The sequence below is a fragment of the Scatophagus argus genome, chromosome 11 (assembly GCF_020382885.2).
Source record: "Scatophagus argus isolate fScaArg1 chromosome 11, fScaArg1.pri, whole genome shotgun sequence".
Lineage (NCBI taxonomy): Eukaryota > Metazoa > Chordata > Actinopteri > Scatophagidae > Scatophagus > Scatophagus argus.
The window spans coordinates 16,212,321-16,227,360 of record NC_058503.1 but is presented as its reverse complement, the minus strand read 5'-3'; the positions used below and the strand labels follow the sequence as shown (position 1 = coordinate 16,227,360).

Genomic DNA, 15,040 nt, shown 5'->3' with positions numbered 1-15,040 from the left:
TCAAAATGCTGTGCTTCTAACTATATAGGAGTTAAGACAATGAGGCTTTAGGTGGTATTTATTTGAATCAGCTGTTGCCACAAAAAAGAGCATTAAATTGCAGTGTACCAGTAGAGGTTTTCTGGATTTGTGAATAGAGAAAAAGTTGTTTTGAGTTGAAACAATAACTGCTGTGCTTACACTATCACTGACAACATAACAGTTACAAGTCTGACCTGACAAAGGCAGCATTATGCAGGAAGGACCACCAACCAAAATGTTGCTGCTTTTGCGTTAAAATTCTCAGCTAGTCATAGTAACTGCTTATTTATTCAAAAACATGACAGGTACAAGCTTTTTTATGATACTTGACTGAGTGTGTGTATTCTGCTTTGGTTAAATGTCTACTGAGCAGCGTACCCAGTTGACACTAAAACTGTGTATCTACATATCCATCCGCTCTGTCTCTCTCTTTCTCCATCCCTCCATAGAGTTATCCTTCAGTGAGGCACCCACAGCCCCTGCCTGTAGCTGAGGGTCCCTCAGGGCTTCCACTGCTTCAATATAAATAGAACATGAGCTGGCCAGCTCATAAATATATGGAGCTCCAGTAGAATGATGACATCTCCTGTCTGGGCTACAACCCTCACAGGCCACACAAACACCTCAAAATAACTACAATCCTAACAACAGGCCCAGAGACAATCTCATCTAGTGTAACATTATGTAAATTAGAACCGCGAGCAGTTTTGATTATTTAGGCAACAGTGCCACTAGCCGTCAACGTTATGTACGTTCTCGTCTTGTTCAAGAACAAAGAGAAAAAGGGGGGCATCAATCAAGTGAGGCTCTTAAAACATTCAATATTATGACACAACTTTAATATTATATGGATTTTTAGCATATCAACACAATGTTATGACATCTGGCTTGATAAGAAATTTACATTTTGGCACCATTTAGAAAATCTTTTCAGCAAACCGCATTAAAAATGTTTTTTCCTCACAGAAAGAGAACCAGGAGGAGGCAGTTCTCCTATCAGCCTTTTTAGGAGGAAAAATGGGGATAAATAACGGTAAGAAATACGACTCCTTCATCTGGTCTATTATTCTGGCCCCAATGTATTACTGGTGACTGCGATGGTAGTCACTATTATATGCTGTATCATGAGGTGGGTTGGTCTTCTCTTGGAGAAAAGAACAACAGCATTTGTTTATCTATAAAACTCTTGGAAAGCTACCACCTTACATCTCAGTGATGCTGGACTTTAACTAGACACTCAGTCCCTGAGCATGATCTGAATTTGGTTTTTCTTTCTGCAGCCCAAATTCTTGTAATGATCTTCAACACACGCTAAAAGTCAATACTGTACTGTTGTTTTCTTAAAGTGATTATTCTTTTTTTTCCTCATTTGTTTCTGTCCTATCTATCTCGACCTTATCTGTGACTCAGCTTCATTCTAAATGAGCGCTACCTCATTGAGTTTAAATAGAGGATTAGAATTACATGAACTGAAAATGAGACACTGGTTTTGTTGCATGTTTTGTTTTTCCCAGGACTGTGGTCCAAAAAGCAAAGCAAGCCTTCGGTCCACAAACACAAACAAAACCTTTCAATTTGCAACTCCGTACATTCCCATCCTGGGGAAAAGTGAGTCTTGCTGAATGTCAAACAACAACGTTTGATGAACAGAGACCTGTGAAAATTGATTTTGGTGAGTATTTCAGTGAGGATTGTGCGTTGTCATTTAGCGGTGTAAACAAGGTGCTGGGCTCTCAGCAGATGAGGGGATGATATGCTGTGAAATGGAAATCTATCCATAGCTGAGGCAACCTGACAGGCATGACAGGATTTTCAACACGTCTCCACACTTCACCAAGATCAAACGCTCAATGACATAATAAATACCAGCAAAGCAAATCTTCAAATGTGGTTGATTAGATCTGATATAGGCTGTAAGTGTTTTTAAATGAGGGATTAGTAAAGGGGATTCTTGCCAACAATGTGATTTAGCCATTCAACAGTGCATCAAGTGCTGCTACAATATTGAGCGTAAGCACGTTGCTAGAAGTACCCCTAAAGTGCAACAGCAGTGTTTTGCCCATGACACTACAAGCAGATACTTCACAATAGTCCCATAACACTTCAGACTGTTTTCAAGGCATTTTCTAGGTCTGTACAGTGATTTCCTGCAGGATCCTATTGTTTTGACAAGTGAATACAGAACAGCAAACAGCTCCTTGGTTTTATTTTGTATTTTTTCCCCGAATTTTAGCATGTGGTATTTTTTTTCAAACTGCAAAAATTACTGGTGTTGCAGTCAATTCAACTTCAATTAAAAGACCTGCACACCTATACAGGTGTTTTCACATCACAGGCTAATTAGACCTTTGCTCTGGTTGGAATTCATGAAGTGATAACGATGATACAAAGCTAAAAAAAAAACAAAGATGAAAAGAACACCGACAACCAGCCAATCAAAGTCCTTAAAAGTAGAAGCTGTAATTAAAAAAAAAAAAAACAAGTGAAAACACTTGTGTTGGTGGACCTAAAGTGTCAACTTAAACCACTTCCAGGTGTCTGTAAATTGATTCCCGTAACATCCTGAAAAGCATACAGTATCAGCCTGAAACTTTGATGCATGCTGTGCATAATGGTCACCGGTAATATACTGCATATGTAAGTAAGGACAAGGTGCTGTTAAATTATGCAACAATACTGAGTACAGTCTGTTTAATGCCAAAGCTAGTTCATGAAAAGGAAAAAAAAAAGTTATGCAGCATTCACTGAGGCATATTTGCTTGCCTAATCATGAATTTATTAGGAGTTATTTTCCTCATGTGCGAATTAGATCTTGTTCACCAGGTGGCCATAAAGCTCACATACACTAAAATTCAATTACCATTATCTTAATACTGGAATGCCTTTGAGGAAGTCAGTCTAACAGTCTCAAGCCTGCAGTCATCTCAATCTCTCGAGGCAGGGAACCTCCGTGGAATGACCTTTTATTACAGGTAGCAGCAGGTGCTCCACTTAGGAAAAATCAGGCAGAAATTGAGATAAGTTTCACATTGATAAAACTAAATTTTACAGACCTAGTAGAGCTTATGAGTATTTAACTATATAACTATGTGTGTGTGTGTGTGTGTATACAACTAAGAAAAATCTGAACAAAACTCATCCTCAGTAGTGGTTTTCAAATGGATGAATACAGGAACTGTTTGGGGGTATACACAACATCTTCCCATGCACACGTGGTCACGACACACAAAACTCACACTGTGGCTTGCAAGTCAAAGGTGCAGAGTTAACATTTTTGTGGCTGCTCTGGGTTGGCTGATTGATTGATTTTCCTTGACAGCACACTGCTGGTGAATATCTGCTTCATCTACAGCAGTGATGGTGATCTTGGTGCACTGCGGGTGGTACCAGTGAGAGCAAAAGCTTTAATCAGCCCTCCACATAAATCAATGCAATGAGTTGCATTATTTTTTATGATGATTTAATTGCGAGATCCTTCTGAGTTTTGGCTTCATGCTTTCAGAGATCAAACAATGCCTCAGTGGGATGCATTTGACCAACAAAAATAGCATTCACACGTGGTGCTTTCATTCCTGTCCTGATTTTTCATGCCTGAATCTCTATCAGGAAAAAAAATCTAAATCGGAAGTATGAAACAAAGACATCATCTCCCAATTTACTGGGTATAAGCAATTTTCTGCTCTGGTAAAATTCTACAAGGGCTCAAAAAATCGGGTTAGTAAATGAGATTTGTGAATGCTCATTATAATAAATATAGCCGCTGCCAGCTTCACCAGGGAGAGACGTGGGAAAAAATGTATAAAAATAAAGCTTATGGAAAGAGATCCACTGATGGGGAGAATAAGCTTGTTCAAACCTGGCAGTGAGTGAGTAAAGTTTTGTTAATAACTGTCTGCAATCCCAATTGGGTTGATGTGAGAAATCGTCTTATATGTTGCTCTGAGAGGAGGCACAGGGGCGAGAGGCAAAAAGTGATTGTTTTTTATTGTTCTCCTAACAGCTGACATCTCGCCATTTTTTTTCTGTGAAATCTCCAGTTTTTGGAGCTCTATCAAACTACACCGCAACACCTCTGCGCAAGGGTGTTTGGTTTTGTCCCCAGCCTACCTACATAACACAGTGTACTGTAGCTGAGCAGGAGAAGCAATGTGTTCACCAGTTTCTATTTTAATGGTCATGGGTTTGCTGGATCACAATGTGAACTGGGTGGAAAGCAGCAGACTCCTGCATTCACACATCTGTTCATTTTAGAATCTCCTCAATAACCATGCAAAGCCAACACTTAACTGTCCCAAACGATCAAGCCTGTGAAGACACTAAGCCATTGCATGCAGCAGGAAATTAATTTGGCAAAGCAAAACATTGAGAAGCCAAAGACGGGAAACATTTATGCCTCAGTCCCTAACGAGACACTTTTCTTTGTTATTTGAGTTATTATCAGTCTTTCCTTTCAGTGCTGCACCACTTTGTGGTAGAAGACGACTGCAATTGTGCCGCTGAGGTCCCAGACCAGTCTATATGAAAGACTGAAGTACAATAGAAAGCAGACATCAGTTCAATCATTCAATCTGTGGCAGAGAAAAACACAGAGTGAGGCAGTTATGTAGCAGCTGTCTGGAGAACAGGGAGTAGCATCACTCTTATTGAACTGAGAGAACAATAAAATATAACCTGGGGGGCAGATCCCACTGTGTCCTGCACAATCAATAAGACTATTTTAAACCTCACTGATGCTGTAGCTGTGTGTGTGTGTGTGTGTGTGTGTGGAGCCACAGTGGAACACACACACAAAAGTGCATGACTATGCCCACACACTCACACAAACTCACAAATCCCATGAAAAGACTGGTGAACTGCAAGCATATGCAAAGGAAGGATGCAGGAGCTTTTCCTTATGTAGAAACATCAGACACACACACACACACAAACACACGCACACTGAAGCACACGGCACAAAACAGACGTGTGCACGTACAGAAGCATAAAAGTGCACAGTTCAGAAGCTTTTGCTGCCTGTGCGTAAAACGCACATCACACGGACGAGCAAGTCTGCACTCTCTCTCTCTCACACACACACACACACTCTCCAACTGACGCACACACATTCTCACACTGTCACCCACTTAATGATTCAATCTGGGGCTGATATAGTGTCTGCTGGGTCTGTGTCTGTCTGTGCGTGTATAATGTAGAATGCGTAATTAAAGAAGCCTTAGGGTTGTCATCTCAGCAGCTGCTTTCCGTAAAATCTTTCATTTTCTTAAATGATTCCATGTTGGCATAAAAACTGAGCTGAGGTAATCCCCTGTACTCTGCTAGGAAAATAACAAACTTTAAATCTGAATCTGGATTGAAGTGATGACATGAACATAAATGTATAAACAGGAACATGCAGCAGATTTATTTGTTATCTAAGAAGGTTGTCAATATCCTGCACCACCATTTCATTTCACTGAAACAAAGATTTGTAACTTTTTTTTTTTTTTGCAGACTTCATGTTCGAATATGAGTAGTGAGGGGTTTTTCTGAGTGATGATTTGTTTTAAGTGCCGGCATGTTATCAGTTTACTGATTTACTGTAACTACATTTCTGAGGTCTGCGACTTTATCGGTTCTTACAGTAATTATCAGTGCTTTATGTATCCTTTAGTGTCGGTTTAAAATGAAGAAATAAGTAGCATTACATATATTATCAACACACATATGCTACAAAAACATCCAGGTATCTGAAGAGTAGATCCTGAAACTCACCTTGGTTGCAACGGCTGAAGCGAGTGAGGACAATTCCAAGAAAGAGTGAAACGAGGAAAAATCTGTTTCCAAAACTCATGTCTGCGGCAACATCTAGCCTTGTCTCAGTTACATCTAGCCGAGAGGTAACCTGGTCAGAGAAAAGCGCGGCTGGATCTCTACACAAACACCGGTACACTAGTCCTGGTCCTTACATTTGGTCCCAGATGATGAGAACTGCCGGGTGACGGAACAACAGGACATCCATCCTTTACTTCAAGGGAACGTCGGCGGTGGCGCGTAACGGACAGATTCTGCCCAAAGTCGCAAAAATATCTTAAATGAAATAAAAATTTGAGACAAGGTGAACAACGCTTAGCTCCTAATAACTTTTAGATGACCCATGGACTTCACTCGCCGATACCGCGTTGTGTTTGAGATTGAAATGTCCTTATCAGTCTAGTGGGTCTCCGTAGCGCACAGAGTCGTGACAGACTTAAGAAATCCTGTTGCAAGCACGGCAGCGTGTCTCGGACTAAGCAGCCCTCAGTCTTCAGTGCGGTCCGCTGTAGCTCCGAGATGAGGACGGCGAATAGAGAAATGACTGGGATGCAGCCGAGGAGAAACTGAAGCAGCGGCTACAGCGGGAGACTGTGCGCATCTGTGCAGGGTGCTCGGCACTAGAGGGGGTTAGCTGACAAGGCAATGGCGTATGTGCGTGTGTGTACGTGTGTTATCTAATTGGTTCAAGTCCCACAATTTTTCCACAAGGACCTCTAAATGGTGAAACAGACCTGCGTGCCTGCGTGATGAGTTTGACCTGATGAAGCCCCTGTGAGAGAGCACGCTGGGGGTAGCCGTTAGTATGTAATGCAAAATGTTGGCAGGGTTAAAAAAGGTGAAGCTTATCTGAAGTTTCTTGTGCGTGGATTAGTGTGAATTAAGTAATAAACTAAACTACAAACTGAATTGTCTATTCGTTAATACTTAATGCATCAATAGCTTAGTTTTAATCGGTAATTCTGAACAACAGACGCACTGTGGTGATGATGTAATCTGCAGACAAAGTCCAGCTCTGTCCTCTAGAAAATGAATACTAACACTCATACAAATAATAACTGACAGCACAGTGATTTATGGGCACATTTTTGATTTACAGTTGGAAGCCCTCACATCAAGTTATAATGCACAAATTTAAGGTGTGATTTTACTGGATCACACTTACTATGTAATCACTGAAATTACCTAATGTAAGATTTTTAGCCCCAACAAGCGTGATGATTTTGATATTTGAGAACTCCCACAATGTTTTAAGAACAATGCTCCTGGAAAAAAAAAATCATCTTCTGTTCAGCATGTATGCTCAACAAACTTTGTCTCAGAGGAAGTGTAGCTTCACGTCCATCCATTTGCAGTGCAACAGTGAATTCCTCTGCTTGCCAAGCCGCCAATGTCAGCCAAGATTAGGGAAGGTCTTCCTCTCATCTTCATGGACGTCTCATCGAGTGAGTAAGCAAACCCTCCCCAATCTGACCGGGTTAAACAAAGCAACGCTGGCTCCTGTGATGAGACCCAGTCAATCAGGACATAGGAACAGCTTCCTGTCAGCACAGAGGGGGTAAATACATCAACATCACGATCCGTCACCACCACTTAGCTCCCAGCCAATCACCAAACAGTTCAGAGAAGCTGCCAACTGACTGCTGACTTTATGTGGCCCAGCGTACAAACACACTGGAGGACGGAGGGGTTGTAGAGTAGAATATATTGACCACAGTCGTCTTTGTGTCTGTTGTAGCTGGGGGAAGACCACACACTCTAAAATGGATCAAGCTATTAATGTCACTGTGCAGATATACTGCAGTCATAAATAGATGGATAAATACTATTTCTCAGCCAATGCCGAGGTTGTAGAAATTTTAGATTAGTGGTAACAGTGTGTGCACTCAAGATTGATGTTGATGCAGAATTAAATATTTTAGCCACTTTCACAATTGCCACTGCTTTATTTTTTATATATATAATTTTATTTTATTTTATTTTATTTTTTCTATTTGCTCCTATCTTTTAATTTTCTTGGTCAGGAAAATTGCAATGTCTGTGAGAAGGAACAATTTCCCCTCAGGCATAAATAAAGGACTTCTGATTCTTATTCTGATTTATGTCTCTATAAGTCAACATTAATCTATTAAATGTTGGCAGATCTTTGTTTTTTTTTCCCCTGAAATATTTTTTTTCTATGTTGGCCGTTATGATTATCATTTCCAATGAATGCACGATCTATTAGTTAATATGCTTCTTATGCTATTCCCACTAATATTAGAAATGTAGAACAGAACATATTGCAGAGGAATGTAGAAGGTGAAAGATGTGTTGAGAGGAGAAACTCTACTGCCACCCCTCGCAATGATTTGGTTTCCTTTGCTGTAATTTTGGTCAATGAGGTGTGACTGTAGTGTATAGGGTGCCTAACAGTGAGCTATGATTCCCCCATGTCCAGAGAGAACAAGCTCCGTCCATCTGTACTCATCGCAAGCAAAGAGCTGGAACGAGACCACATCAGCACAACTGACAGAGACAATGAGACTTTATGGGGCTAATGGATCCACTAATGTCCTGTTCATGATGAAGTACCAGCCCATACAGAACATCCCCACACGTCGACTGAATGCAAACTGTTAAAAAGTTAGGGCTAAAGGAAAATGTCACCCCAAATGCCTTCAACATAGTTGTTGCGGGGGTCATTACAGTATGTTGTTGGTGGTGTATTTTTCACACTCTTAGTGAGTGAGATGCTTACGGGATGACAATGTTGGTCTACAGTTCAGTTGGTTGGTACTGACATTCACGTTCTGTAGAGGATGAATCCTCACGACTTTGGTGAACCTCTGAGTTTTCATAACACCAACATGAAGTTGGAACACTTTTGAACTCAATAGTTACTAATGGACTGTCATGAAATTTGTCCCAGGTATCAATAGTACCCACATCTGTAGCACACAGCTGGTCACAGTGTTCACTTATCAGGTGAAATTATCTTTATCTTGATGGATTTGAACATTTTGCACAAACATTCATTCCCACTTGACGAATCCTAATGATCCTGGTGATCCCCCAATTTGTTGCCTGGGGTTACTGCTAAATGGAAATGTACATTTTTGAGTTTGCTGCTGACTTGCTAATATACTCACAGACATAAGTGTGTTCATAAAAGTGTAAGATCATAAATGTTGTCAAGCCTGCTTATATTTGAATTTATTGAGTCTTAATTTTACATTATTTTAAACAAGGCCTGGTTGTTAATAATATGAAAAACCAAACAAAAATCTGCTGTTGTGCAGTATAACACTAATTGACAAAGTAATAATAAAATAATTCGATTGCAGTGAAGCAAAAATGTATTTCAACAGCGTCTGGAGGGTCTTTCTGTTGAACCTGCAAAGAAACCTCCATCATACTAAAAGGAGCTGCTTGTACATCCACAGGACTTTACACAGTAAGGGTAATAAAAAGTCTGAGCTATTTTCAGTTCTTTTTAAGTGGGTACTTGCAAAGATGAAATTTCAATCAATAATACAATAGTGGTACTACTACTAATACTAATAATAATTATATATAATAATAATCAAGTCCTAAATTTCTGTGTTAATTACTTGCTACTGTAGTGTAACAGTTAAAGAAAAAACACTATAAAATATTGGGCCAGTTTTGCCAATATGTGAATTTTATACATGTTTCTGCAGTATACAGACATTCACTCACTGATGATTTAACAAATTTTAGTATATTTTTCTTCCATGGTGAGTCAGACGTTGCACTTCATCTGTCCTCAATAAACGACTGAGACTCAAAGGTTTTGTATTGTAATAGTAAATTTGTTTTCCTATTTTTGATTATTGCACTGGCCCTGAAGGAACACTCAGTTATTTATGTAAAGCTTCATTCTGTTGCCCAAGGCGAAGATGACATTGAATATTTTCAAACAGCCCAACACAAAAAAGGTGACAGTGGGAAAAAAAACAAAAAACAATTTCACAACACTGTGATTGCTTCAAAATTGCCTGCAGCAATTTAGAGTCTACGTCGTCTTCCAATTCATTTTTCAAAATCAAGCTCAGCTTTTGATTTACCTGATGCGTTTGTATGGAGCCGCCTGGCCTGTAAACACAGACCCTGCAGGCTGATGCACGGTGGAGAGATTTAACCTAAACATGAACATACATGGATGCGCACAATGCTGTGCAGTGACTCAGTCAGGAACTTCTTCCACACAAAAAGTTAAGCCAAGGTTTTACTTTTGTTTTCCCAAGCGTATTTAAGCAAACAAGATGGCCAACAGCCCCAATTTGATTAGGGTAAAAATGTAGCCTAGAAATGGACATATTGGATGGAAAATATTCTGTCTGTTTAGCCACAGAGTATGTTCACCATCTAATCTTTTTACTGTGTCTTGCTGATGTGTGGTGGACTTTTAGAGTTTTTCCAGCTACCTGCTGCAAACACGCCAGATGAGGCTAAGACTCTGTAAGACTAAAGGGAGCCGCAACTTTGAGTGACAATTCGCTGTAGGTTCATCACTATGAGTGACCCCTTTCCACATTGTCTCATTGTTTTCACAGTAATGTAATATGTTGTTACACAGCTATCGATTATAGCAGCTTTTAATAAAGCCCTGTCAAGCACAAACAAATCACCCAAAAGCTAAGGACAGTTTGGCAGGCTGGAGCCAAGTGTTCTATAAAGCATTCTGTGCAACTGAACAGTGCAGGTACAAACTACTTGGTGTTCAGTAGTGTTGAGCTCCACAGTCTAAAACATAGTTTTAAGAGAAATGAAGGCCATGTTTTGGTAGCCTTTTGTAACCATAGGCGAGATGTGTCACCGTCAGGATTTCAGTCCATGTCTGTGAGATGGCGGTTGGCATTAGGAAACAGTGCAGCGCTCGTATTTGGAGACACATTGTTCATCTTTATATATGTTAACGGTATTTGCATTTGTGTATTGGAAATCGTAATTTGAAGACAGCTACATTTGTTTGAGATTATAAAGTTTTAAACATTTAAGCTAACCATTAATTAATCTTTTTTTTTTTTTTTAATTTCAGTTTGTGAGTGGGTAGTTGATAGACACTGCAGAAACACTTTACGTGGAATAAAGAGCAAGAGCATTCAGACCGGGAGGTGGACACCCTCTCTACGTTTAAGAGTAGACTTGAAACTTTCCTTTTTGACAAAGCTTACAGTTAGGGCTGGCCTAGGCTGGTCTCTAGTTACGCTGCTATAGACTTAGACTGCTGAGGGATCTCCCACAATGCACTGAGCTCTCTTTTCCTCTCCCTCTCCATCTGCACATATTTATGTCCCCTTAATGCATGTTACTAACTCAACTTCTTCCCCAGAGTTCTTGCTGCGCTCCTGCTTGAAACCTTCTGGGATTACTTCTGCTTGGTCATAATTTATTTTTATTTGTAACAAAAAGTTACAGATGCTCTAATTTCATGAACAGAAATCTGCACAATGTCACAGTTTAGTGACCACCAAGTGACAGGGGACTTACTCATTTCCTAGATCCGATCTGTGACATTTCTATCCTGCAGGCTTCTCAAATGAATGTGTTCACAGTAATGACTAAACATGCAGTCTAATCTTAATTAAACCTTAATACGTGTCTTACATGCCAGAGTGAAGTATGTTTTCCTCAGGTTTCTGTCCTTGTTAGGACATTTGGTCCTCATAAATAGTAGAAGTACAAGAGCACAAACTCTCCTACAGACCAATTTTTCCCAGAATGACTTGTAGTGTCTATCTTACTGCACACAGACATGCACACTCTCATACACACTTGTGCTACACCTTTGAGGTTGCCCACCTCCCTGGCTGCCTAATGGGCCATGGGCTCTAATCTGGATGGCCACGGTGCTCAGGAGAATGAGCAGAGCAAATAGAGAGAGCAGCTCATCAGGCCTGAGAGCCGGTGTGTCGGTAACCCCAGCTGTTAAAGAGACATTCTCACATCGTTCAGAGATGAGGGAAGGAAACAGGCTGCCTTCACAGACCAGGGTAATTTCCAGGGACTGACAGTAGATAGTTTCTCATAAACCTTTCTTTTTCCCCAACCTCCACAATGTCTGTTCAGGTACTGAAGAAGCTTTGTTTCTCAATCTCACAGCTTTACTGATCATTACTAGATTTATTAGTGCTGTGTATCCCCTTTCCTGTAATATGTTTCGCAGGTTATGCATTTGTACATGAGTGAGAGGCTGTTTACATAACTTGTAAATGCATTTTACAGATGTTGCGCAAATTGACTGTGGAATCGTACTCATTCTAAAACAAGAAATAAAGACATTTTGACTGTGTTCTACCCTCCAGACTTGAGATAAAAAGGTGTGGAACAACATAACAAACCCTTGAATACACCATTGCACACTTATTTGCATAATCTCCCATAATTTCTGCACATTTTCCTTCATAGTGGTTTTGAAAGGTGCCTGGGAACAAATCCACCTCTGTTCTCCATTGTTTCTAAATGTGTTGTTCTCTGGTAGAAATGGAGTACAATTTGCTCACTCAACAGAGTGCCATCAGCAAGCCACTTGTCTTGCAATGAATACTAATTATAGCAACATCACAACAATGTATGGTCACAGTCCATATACAATGTATTCCAAATGGAAATGATGGTGTTGGTGATAACCATAAAGCGCAATAAACATCATTATCACTCAGTGCACCTTTCGGGGATGAGTGTTCCCGTTACTCTTCAGACAGGTCCTGTAATTACAGTCAGCAGTGATGTAAGATGGCGTGCAGCAACTTGACAGTTTCTGAAACCTGCCCCTGAACCCACACCACCCTCAACCCCAAAATTTCCATTAGTAATTGACAAATGGATGGATTAATGGTGTATAAAATGACTCATCCATCATAGGGGCTAAATGGGGTGAGGGAGCAGCAGTCTGTCAGACATGCCTGTTCAGAGCCTGGTTCTCATGACCTCTGTATTGCTGCATACAGCAGTGGCTGTATTTATTTTTCCTGCTGTAAAACACCCATTTTCTGCTGTTACAAACTGTGACAAAAACTATAGTCACTACTGATGTTTACTGTTTACTGGGCTTGCAAACAGATTTGCCAGTCATTGAAGTGCTCATCCTTCAAAAAGGTAGTATTTCCCTTAATCATCATCAGAGGAAAGAGTGAAAGCTGATTTAAAATTCATGCACAAAATAAGAACAATAAATGTACGAGGTGTAAGAATAGCAGGGTGACAACCTGTTAGTCGTTATTCTAAAGTTTTAAAGACACTGAGGATTAGGTTTATTTAAAAGTTGTTGATACCTCTAGGATGCTTATCTTCTTTCGGATGTGAAACAAAAAAACAAATGTCTATAGGCTTCTGGCAAACTCTGGAAAAATTACAAAAAGTCCATTGGATGCTCTCTTCCTGTTTGGCAGTTTGGCCCTCTGATCAGAAGATAATATTAGTATGTCAATAAACATGTCAATACAAACACTTAATGAAATGAAATAAACTAAATTTAGATTAAATGTATTAAAGTCTAACTATCTTAACTTAGCGTCAGGTCTTAAGCTAAGTACTGCAGAGAAGAATGGTGCAATGACATTTAGTCTTATTACACAACCACAGCCATGACAACTGCTGCATGAAAAATTTACTATTCACTACTAATTTATTATTTAAATTATACAATTACTGACACTAGTATATATTTAGCTGCATGAAAGCTACTCTTGTGGGGCACAGATGAGCAGTGACTTCAACACAGGTAGGCCTGTTACTTGCCTGATCTAATATTTACAACAAGTCTGGTGTTGGTCTGTGGTTGACAAGGTGCTTATTCAGTACTGACTAACAACTAACTTGTCCCGGCAACCATTTGAATAAGAATGTAATTTTTTGATTCAGGTATGAGCCAATTTATCTCAAATGAAAAGAAGAAAAGAAAGCTTTGATGGGATCATCTATTTGCATGTTTAATCATTGGATTACTTCTCTAAACACTGTGTGGTCCCTGATTTGGAAACTGACTCATTGCAGGTGATTTGATTTATGGGAAGTAAATACTGTCAACAGTGGACACGCTGCTGTAAAGAATGACAAATAAAAATCAGTGATTTGTTATCACTTTGTCTTTGTGCTGTAGATGAAATCATCCAGAAAAGGTGATGCTATCAATACCTCTACGTCAGCACTGTTTCACAGTTATTTGATGGATGGATTCTGGGACAATTTCTTGTCCCTTTTGAGATACCTGTCCACTCCCATAACCCTTTCTTAAGCAAAATTCTAATAACCCAAGGGATTAGAGGAACCCATCCAACTCAGTTACATCAAAGGAGGAGATAAACAACGACAAGACGAAATTTCCTGTCCTTCATGGACAAGCTGTAAGTTTGTGTGGCCGTCCACGTGGCTGTGTGTCGTCCTGCAGCGCCAGCATGCATATGTGTATCTGTGAAAAGTCAGAGGCCCTACTAACAGTTAAGTGCTACAGTGTGATAAATAATGTAATAACAATGTGTCTGTGCTGCTTTGCTGTACTGCCTCTTCCCCCCATCACTGGACAGCAGGAATGGCTGCCATACTAAATTATACTGTGGGCAGAGCAGCATGGTTATGATAAACTAATGCGTGAAGTGAAATGTTAATAAACTACCTTAACATGCACCTGAAAGTATACTTATGTCACTAAAGATGTATTTTTCTGTAAAATACTTTGTGTTCGCAATAATTTTCAGTTGATCTTGAACTTCTGTGCAAGGGACGGTTCATAGGACCCTTTTATTTATGTATGAGACTTTACTAACTTCTATAAAAGCTATCAAATTTTACATTGATGACATTAATCTTGCAGTTTATGATACAGAAGTATGAATAACGATGTAGGTTGTCCGAAAGTTTTTCAGAGGCTGGAAAGAAGCGACAAAATTTTAAGAGCTCTTCTCGTTACGCTAATGCATCATGTGTGAGGAAAACAAAGTACTTGTGAGTAGCTTCACTGAGAAGGAAGATCAACATCAGACCACATAAAATCTTTCAAGGTACTTAAATGCACCTCTCACCATGGGAACCAATAATTGCGAGCAGTGGCAGAATTTCTGAATAACCTTACAGTTTGAGTGGTTTTGATAAGAGGACTTTACTCCTGGTCTTATGAAATCAGGAGGAATTTTTGTCCTCAAAGTATCTAAAATATTCAGGAAAAAAAAAATACAGTGAAAGGACTCATACTTTTCGATGAGTAGTGACCCATTTTCTGCAAAAA

General features: G+C 39.7%; 1 protein-coding gene across 3 annotated transcripts in view; it reads right to left on the bottom strand.

The window, feature by feature from the left end:
• Positions 1-15,040, bottom strand: part of LOC124066929 (ephrin type-A receptor 6-like) — a 174,716-nt gene that overhangs the window by 138,000 nt on the left and 21,676 nt on the right. The window contains exon 1 of one of the 3 annotated variants that reach the window (XM_046403799.1): positions 5,773-6,706. The exons of 1 other annotated variant lie outside the window; for it this stretch is intronic. In XM_046403799.1, coding sequence (XP_046259755.1) covers positions 5,773-5,851 — 79 coding nt within the window. In that variant the 5' untranslated portion in view covers positions 5,852-6,706. Of the gene's footprint in view, positions 1-5,772; positions 6,707-15,040 lie in introns of those variants that run through there. One more of the 3 variants, XM_046403802.1, reaches the window with a different exon arrangement.